General features: G+C 33.8%; 2 protein-coding genes across 2 annotated transcripts in view; one reads left to right on the top strand and one right to left on the bottom strand.

Moving 5' to 3' along the window:
• Positions 1–1672: 1672 nt before the first annotated feature.
• LOC141707617 (putative acetyltransferase At3g50280) lies at positions 1673–3335 on the top strand. Its single transcript, XM_074510870.1, has one exon. The coding sequence runs from the start codon at positions 1843–1845 to the stop codon at positions 3205–3207; it is 1365 nt and encodes a 454-aa protein (XP_074366971.1). The 5' UTR covers positions 1673–1842; the 3' UTR covers positions 3208–3335.
• A 754-nt stretch (positions 3336–4089) lies between these two features.
• Positions 4090–9478, bottom strand: part of LOC141707616 (pentatricopeptide repeat-containing protein At5g16860) — a 39713-nt gene continuing 34324 nt past the window's right edge. Inside the window, exon 6 of the mRNA XM_074510866.1 lies at positions 4090–4386. The gene's annotated coding sequence lies outside the window, so the exon portion shown is untranslated. The remainder of the gene's footprint in view (positions 4387–9478) is intronic.

Here is a 9478-nt window from a genome sequence, read left to right as displayed (position 1 = left end):
CCAGTAAGTGCTGATTTCAGTAAGTACTGATATTTCCTATTTGTTAAGATCTGAAAACTAAACATAAAATACATTAGACATGACATCTCAAATATATCTAACATAATGAATGGCGGGGTTGCAGTGCAACACCCGCCGATAACTCGTTTTTTGAACTATGTGCCTCTCCCCCTTGTGTTTCCATATCAGTAAACTGGTTCTGGGCTATGCATGAATTTTGGTCCTGGGCCAATGTTGCCAATGTAATTCTACGTCTTTTAGGGTCCGAAATAAGAAGGCTATCCAGCCCACCAAATTCTCCCTCCTTGAGCAGATTTGAATTATTATCACTTGGTTGATACTTATCATTCTGTTTACTTCCAGTAATAATCCCTGAAATTTTGCCCTTAGCATTACTAGTGGAATGAGTCACAATCTCCGAAATATTGCTAAGTTGTTGCTTTTGTGCCACAATTTCAGGACTTGCCTTATCTTCATCATTTCCTTCTTTCTCGCCGGAATATCTCGCCTAAGTTCTCCCACCACTACGCAACCACTTAGCACCCATAGTATGTGTCCTCCTTCTTGGATCAGCACGAAGCCACGTTCCATATGGCTTTTCAATACTCTCCAGAGGTGTTTCGAAAATACGATCACAAAATCTCTCTCCATGCCCTATCATTCCACAAATAACGCAGAATGTAGGTATAGTTTCATACTTAAAGTTCACCCAACACCATTCTTATTCTGACTTCCTGAGCTTCATTCTTCGCTTAATCGGGATATCTAACGGTATGGACACACGTATACGCAAGAACTCTCTCCAAACTCCAGTAAAATTATTAGGATCCCCATCAATATAAGTGCCAATATAATTGCCAATATCTTTTGCCACTTGTTGGGACATGAAACCTGCAATCATATCATGAAGTTGGACGCATAATTCAATGTTCTTAATTTCAACCATCCTGGGATTGTCACCTTCTTTAATTCGATGCAGGACCAAATAGAAACGATGAAACGTCCATGGACTCCCCTCTATTACCCTTTTGATATCAAGTTCATGATAGAACTGGAACAGAAATTTGTTTGAATCCAACTGCTTAATATACACACCTTTCCCAAGCCTCCACAAGGCAGCCATTTTGTATTGCATAGCTTGAAAGTGAATAGTGGAATCCGTCAAGAACTTTCCCACAAGGTACCAACGTAAATTTATTTCACTAAGATCCTCAGCGTCATTCTTATAGTTAAGGCCCCTCTCTTCTTCGTCTTCAATTTGTATTGACGTAAAGACTTCTTTCATTTCTTGCAGACTGATTTTTGGTTTGTCCATGCTCAAGATTGTAATAATCCAGAGAAATGGATATGAAAAAAGAAATAAGGCTAATAATTGGAGGCAGGTTAAAACAAAATACGAAAAAGTGACATTTACTTAAGAGAACCTCACATGTCAAATGACAAGACACACAAACGTGATCTTAAACTCCCAAATATTTGTTCTTTGGCCTCCGCAACCAATCTATTATAGTGTATATATAGTATATATATATAGATGTAAAAGAAAAAAACGGGCACCGGTTACTGTCAAGGAGTCGTATTTGATTTTGGTCTTACTAGTTACTAGCCACACAACATACCAACCAAACCCAAAATCATGATTTTGATAAATAATTTCATTATAGTATTATATTTCAATTAACTTGTTAGCGTCTTTCTATCCAAACCTTTAGTGATTACACCTACTGCGCACACTAGTACAAAATATTCTTGCAACAAAATATTTACAATTGTAGATCAGTTGTTGGAGTCTGTTGAACTGTATTTTAGTCAATCCTGTCATCCTTGAGCAATATTAGTACAATGTATCCTCAAAGTGTTAAACTGATTTGTGAGTGCTTTATCAAACCATCGAATATAGAGGGAAATAAAGCAGTACTTCATAGAACACCATGGGATCTTTGCATGCTCAATGGTCATTACATTCAGAAAGGCCTTCTTTTTCGAAAACATCCACTTTCCGATGATCAAGAAAACTCCATTCAAGGTTTTCTTGACAGACTTAAGAATTCCCTCTCTATCACTCTTGCTCATTTTTACCCGCTTGCAGGTCGCCTGGCTACCCAAACAACCGATGATCCACATTCGTACGTGGTGTATATAGATTGCGGTAACAGTCCTGGAGCCAGATTTGTCCATTCCAGACTGAATTTAACAGTGTCTGATATTTTATCACCACCCTATGTACCTTCTGTTGTTGAGCATTTTTTTGACCATTACAAGGCTGTTAACCATGATGGTCACAGCTTGTCGTTGCTAACGGTACAAGTGACTGAGCTAAGTGATGGTATCTTCATTGGGTTTTCGGCCAACCATTGTGTGGCTGATGGTACTTCTTATTGGCAATTTATCAACACTTTATCAGAAGTGTTTCAAGAAAATATAGGCAACGAGGCAATACAAATCTCGCGTCCACCTGTTCAAGGATGTTGGTTTCCTGATGCATATGGCCCCTTTTACAACCTTCCTTTTACTCATCATGATCAATTCATTGACAGGTATGAAGGTCCCGAGCTCAAAGAAAGAATATTTCACTTCTCGTTTGCTGCATTAGCAAGAATTAAAGCAAAAGCGAATGATCTCTGTAAAGATAGAGGCATAACTGTATCAAGTTTACAAGCCTTATCTGCCTTAATCTGGAGATGTGTGACGCGTGTTCGCGGGTTGCAACAAAATGATATTAGCATTTTTAGAACATCAGTGAATATCAGATCAAGGTTAAATCCACCCTTGCCACAAAATTATTTTGGCAACTGCATACAGTCAGTTGGAGCAGTAACTACAGCTAGTGAGCTGCTGGAGAATGATTTAGGCTGGGCTGCTGCACAGTTAACTGAAGCTATAGCTAAACACGACGACAAGGCTGTGAGAGAGGCCCTTATGAAATGGTTGCAAAATCCTGTTATATACCAATTTAAGCAAATAGTTAGACCTGGGCTGGTTATGTTTGGGAGCTCCCCACGGTTTGATATGTATGGAAACGAATTTGGATTGGGAAAAGCGGTGGCGGTGCTGAGTGGACATGACAACAAGTTCGATGGCAAGGGGACTCTGTATCCTGGGAAACAAGGTGGAGGAAGCATTGATGTAGATTTGTGCCTGATTCCCCATACCATGAGTGCTTTGGAAAGAGACCAGGAGTTGTTGGATGCTCTCAATTTTTCATAATGATCGAATTCGAACCATGTAAGGATTTAGTTTCATGTACTGGCAGACACAGTTCTAAGAACCTAGTCATTGCTATGCTGTGTGCTTAGATAAATTGAGAGTTGGAATAAATTTACTGAATTACTTGAGTGTTGAGATGTTTTTAATCAACTATTCAGTGCACTATACTCAAGTAAGCTACCTACAACTACAATCATCGATTCTCGCAACTATGAGCTGTGTTCATGTAACAGAATTTGAGTTGTGATCATTTCTATAAACTTTCTAGTAACCAATACTTAGGAGAGGTTGATATTACAAATTTGGTCAAAAGCAAGATGCACAGAAGGCTGATTGGCCTGATTCGTTTAAAGCTTGTCGAGCTGCTGTACTTCAGTTTCTTGGACTACACTTTCTCCACCCCTGCATTAAATTAAATAGAAACAATCACCAAAATATCACATTTTCAAAACAGATGACCCTCATCTGCCCACCGGATACTGAGTTTCGTGCGGCATATCAATTTCTTTTTACTTTTTGGACAAGGGCTGATACACATTTTTCCATACATATTCGGGTCTAATACGCAACTTACACATGCGTAGTAGGGCCGATACAGTAGAGGAAATTGCGTATCACCCTATATTATAGACGATATTTCGTGTCTGAATGGATATTTCGGGCCAAAATTTTGAAAAATGGAAAGTTGAAAATGTGATATTTTAGCGTAAAATGAGTGTATTTCGCCTTAGATGCTTGGATTTTGTTTACTCATTTCTGAATATATAATAAAGTCCCGGGGTAGAATTTTTTTGGTGCCCAAAAATAAATCAAAAAAAATATATATATAAAAACTAATATATCGATAGTGTTTACATAGACTTGGATTTAAAATATAAAATATAAAAAGTAATTAAGACCAAAAAACACACAGAGCAGAGATCAACAACTAGGAACTAGGTGTTGCAGATGACATATTATGTTGGATCTAGCATAGGAAAGAACAATCACATCCTTTAATCCATGAACAAGTTGCACTGACATAGTTTGATCCATATTCACTTTGGCAGGAGCTGATGCAATTACTCTCACTACAATGAACAGTGTGGATTACTTTAGTACATATGTTGTTTCCTGTAGGGAGTCCTCCAGTTACCTCAGCAGAATGGCTGCTACCAAATTCATCAGAGGAAAGGCTACCTGTAATCAAAACAACAAGAAGAACCATAACATATATTTTCCGATCGAGTATTTAAAAATATTACTATTTGTTGGAATTTTTTGTAAATAAAAACAGATAACAAATAGTTTAATTCACGAAAATAAAATTTTAAAAAACAATTGTCCCTTTGCCTATATTTTTTCTGATTTTCAAATCAAATTTTGTGGTCGGGATACTATTTAGCTACGTTTTGTGAGTAACTTGATCAATCTTTATGCTTGAATCTTCCATTTAAGAATACTGCATTTATGTATAGAATCACACGTGCCCCTATCAGTTCCAACATGTTTTCTTTTTGTTATATTAATTTTTATGCACGGGTATGTTCTCTAATTCGTGAATTGATATTATTTTGATTGTAATTATCGAATATATATTCATGTTGTTTCATGATGGATCGATTAACTAAATATCTCTTTTTATGGAATTGAGATCGATGTCGTACTTAACGTGTTTTTTCTCAAAATGAATTGAATATACGACAATGAAATCGAAATATACTATCAAAATATTATACAAATGACAGCACACATATCTCATGAAATTAATTACAATGAATGAAATATTGCAAAGTTAATTAAAGAATTACTATATTTGTTTACATGGTATAATTAGTGATACAAACTACAATAAATATGAGATAATTCTTAATTTACATATTAGAAAATGTAATTATTGGATATGAAAGCCGACATATTAAATATAATATTGTATAATTGATAATATAAATACATTTTTCAATATATATCATTTTTTATGATAAATATATTAATAGATAGGTCAGTAATCAATGGTTATGGAAATTGAAAAATGGACTACATCGGTTGAACTACCGTCAAAAATCAAAAATTTACATATTTTTATATTCTTTTTAAAATATATAAGTAAAATAATTATATTTGAGATGTGTAAAATTGTATTTGTACATCCATTCTAAGTTATAACATTATTTTGTGTGCATTATTTATTAAAGTAATAAGAGTCTTAATCATCTTTACGCATATCTCTTCTTTTTCCCTTATCTTTTTAGTTTCTATTCGGCAGCCTCCTGGTTTCTTCATTTAAAAACGTCATTCTTCACCAACTCGATGCCGAGTATATTTCTTCTTCCTTTTATTCTCTTCATAGCCTCAAATCGTGTGTTTGATTCGTCAAATTTTGACCGGAAAATTGCCGATTTTGATCGAAAATGGCAAAAATGTTGCATGCTCCGATTTTGCTCTATAATATTGTTTGGTTGTTTTCTAGCAATTTATCGGCAAAATTGTCGATTTCTATAACACTGCAGTAATATTATAACTCTTTTACTTATACCTCTGAAAAACTTTAAATTGGTTAATGTAAGAAAAATGATTCACCTGGCCATTGTAAAATATTAATGTAACCGTAATGTAACCGTAATGTCTTCTCCTCCTCCTTCTGCTCCTCCTTCTTCTTCTCCTTCTTCTTCTTCTCCTCCTTCTTCTCCTTCTTCTCCTTCTTCTTCTCCTGCTTCTTCTTCTTCTTCTCCTTCTTCTTTTTCCTCTTCTTCTTCTCCTTCTTCTTCTTCTTCTCCTTCTTCTCCTTCTTCTTCTTCTCCTTCTTCTTCTTCTTCTCCTTCTTCTTCTTCTTCTTCTTCTTCTTCTTCTTCTTCTTCTTCTTCTTCTCCTTCTTCTGCTCCTTCTCCTTCTCCTTCTTCTCCTTCTCCTTTTTCTGCTTCTCCTTCTGCTTCTTCTCCTTCTCCTTCCTTCTTCTCCTTCTCCTTTTCTGCTCTTTCTCCTTCTTCTCCGTCTTCCTCCCTTTTCTCACTTCTTCTCTTCTCTCTCCTTCTTCTTCTCCTTTTATTTCCTTCTTTCTTCTTTCTCTATTCTCCACTTCTCCTTCTTCTCCTCTCCTCTTCTATCCTAATGCTCCTCTCCTTTGCTCCCTCGTCCTGCTCCTCCTCATTCTCCTCCTCCTTCTCCTGTCCTTCCTTTCCTGCTCCTTCTCTGCTCCTCTCCTTCTCCTCCTCCTCCTTCCTCTCCCCTTCTCCTCCTTCTCCTTCTCCTTCTCCTTCTTCTCCTTCTTCTCCTTCTTCTCCTCCTTCTCCCCATTCTTATTCTCACACCGGAGTTGCCGCGGGGACACATCCCCCCTCCAGTTTTGTTTTGCAGAGTCTCCTATATAGCAGGTTAGCGCCACATCATCCGTTACGTGTACAGGGCTCGAACTTACGTGAGAGAGGAAAAGATCCAGGTGATTCACTTTGTATTTACATTGACTTGACGTCCTACTAATATAAAAGATGATGTTGAGATTTTAGAGGGACTTATTCCGATCAGAATTCTGGTTGGGGGACTCAGTTCTCTATCACTCTAACATTCTCACAATTTATTGTGGAGCATGAAAGATAAATTAATATTTCAAAAATATCCTAAAAGCGTCTAAAAAATATCCTCAAATGGCTTCCTGTCACCAAAACATTTTCACAATTTATTATGGACACGAAAATAAACTAATATCCCAATAATATCTTAAAAAGAGTCTCAAAAATATTCTGAAAAAAGAATTTCTCTATTACCTTAAAAATTTAAAATGACCGATTCTTTGACGATTCGCGGATTATTTTTTCAACTTGACTTAGTAGAAAAAAAATATATTCACATCTGTTTACTCACTCACATGTTGCACTGAGATAGTGCCTGTTTGCCATCCCCATATTTCGTCATATATGGACGGAAAGCCCGTTATCAACTTGGACGGATTGTTTGGTGTTTCATGCACATGTTTGCCATCCCCATATTTCGTCATATATGGACGGAAGGCCCGTTATCAATTTGGACGGATTGTTTGGTGTTTCATACACAAATGATCATTTAATTACATATATGTTGTAAACTTTGAAAGTTATAAAAACTAACTTTACCTTTCTTCGTTTGTCCATTCTTCTACATCCTAGTTTTACTTTTCCTTGTCTTAATTTTGTACCTTTTTATTATTTTAGTTTATTTTGATAGTCATTATTTATTTAAAATACTTGTAATTTACATTAAATTAATGCACATGATTTTTAAACCCTCACTTTATTCATTTATTTTAACTTTATTATCTCGTATATCTATTTTGATTTACTTTTGCCGCTCATATTATGTTAAGATTGTAGTTTTTATTTTACTTTTATATTTTTAGTAATTTTTATTTTAATATTTTTGTTTTAAGTTTTATATAACAAACCAAACCGAACATATATATGCAGTATATACCGTTTAGACTAGTGTATGAGGATGATAAGACGTACGCAGATTATACCCTTATTTTGTTAACATTTTTATTTTAAATTTTATATACATGTATTAAATTATCATATTAAAAATATTTTGATTTTCTAAAAAAATTATAAGTTACAAGTTATGATTACCAAACACATCAACAACTTATAAGTAAATTATAGATAAAATTATCCAAACGACTAAATAACTTATAAATTACGATGTTCATATTATTTATATGAACTTTTCAATTTAAATTCATAAATTACATTTTTCAAGAAATCTCAAACAGACCCGTAATTTGGTCCATATCAGCTATTTTTCTTTGGTACATGTGTTGTTACCAGTTGGGAGTCCATATTGATTGGTGGAAGGGCTGATAAGTTGGGGAGCAGAGTGCTGCTACCAAATTGATCTTTCGGAAGAATGGCTACCAATAATCAAAAGGAGAACCAAATCAAATATTTTAGCCATGCTCCTCCTACGGACTACGGTACAGAAATATTGTTTTCGACTTACTTTGTCAAATATAATATAAGAACTTATATAAAAGTAAATATATAATGTATTTATGATTACACGTATCTACACTAAATTATAATAATTGTAATGAGTTATAATTTGATATCTCCTTTTTTGGTTGGTTTGATTATCCTCAATCATAATTGTCAGATTTTTTTTATTAAATAATCAGAATCGTTAAATTCAAATACTAAAACAATTTACATTATTCAAATTTCAAGGTTCGAATCCGGGCAAGAGCGAATATTATATTATTATTTATACACAACTCAAGTTTTCATGTTCGAATTCCGACAACAACAAATTTCATATTATTAGTTATAAATATATTAACAAGTTTCATAAATCAAATCTTATCAATCATATATTATTTAATCTTAACTAAAATAAAATTTAATTAAAATATAATCATATTTGCTTATATTTTTTTAATAACCAAAATTGGGGGAATAACCGTTGAATCAAATTATACCACATCCTGATTATTATAGTATAGTATAGATACTAGCCTAAAACCCGTGCGATGCACGGTTGTTTTAAATAATTATTATTTGATTATTATTTTTTTAATATTATATTAATTATAGTTACAGAGAAAAGGTGAAGAAGTTTGAAGTTATTCGAGAACTCCAGAATGACTTATCGAGAAGTTCAAAATGGCTTATTGAGAAGTTTAAGAGATATCGGCAAGTCAAATGAAAATATGAATATATGAGATATCGACAAATCATTTCTTCATATAAAGAACTCAGAGATATCGACAAGTCAAAATGAAAATATGAAGATTAGAGATATCGAAAAGTCAATTTCTTGTTAGAGATCTCAGAAATATCGACAAGTCAAAATGTATATAAAGATTTCATTAATATCGACAAGCCATTTTTACATGGGTACCTGTTTTTTGATACATATATAATTTACTTAATTATCTTTACTTATATTTTTATAAATACAATTTTCACAAAATTGAATTTAAATTTGTATGCGATCGGGTTCTTTAATTGTTATCCTCTTAAAACCCCCAATACTAGCACGCGGGGAGTCCTGCCCCTAGCCTGACAAATAAGTTAATTCTAATGATAGAAAATAATTTAATTTTAAAAAATAGTACTTACAAGTTACACCTGAATCTTTGATTTTAGATACAAAGTTGTGATGTCAGATCTTATGAAAGGTGAAAAAGTGAGATGGAGTAAAAGTAAGGAAAGTTTTTTATTTAAGTTTGGAATTTTTTTTTTAAATACTTATCAGATTTTTTTATCTCATTTTTTTGGAAAAATGTATAAAATAATATATACATTTGGGGCATTTAAAGCTGAAA

This window comes from Apium graveolens, chromosome 2 (genome assembly GCF_009905375.1).
Source record: "Apium graveolens cultivar Ventura chromosome 2, ASM990537v1, whole genome shotgun sequence".
In the NCBI taxonomy this organism is placed as follows: domain Eukaryota; kingdom Viridiplantae; phylum Streptophyta; class Magnoliopsida; order Apiales; family Apiaceae; genus Apium; species Apium graveolens.
Note: the sequence above shows the minus strand (reverse complement) of the source record. Positions and strands in the feature narration are given on the sequence as shown.

Bases quoted from the DNA above. Each gene is read 5' to 3' on its own strand.
- LOC141707617 (XM_074510870.1), top strand. From the start codon at position 1,843: ATGTATCCTCAAAGTGTTAAACTGATTTGTGAGTGCTTTATCAAACCA.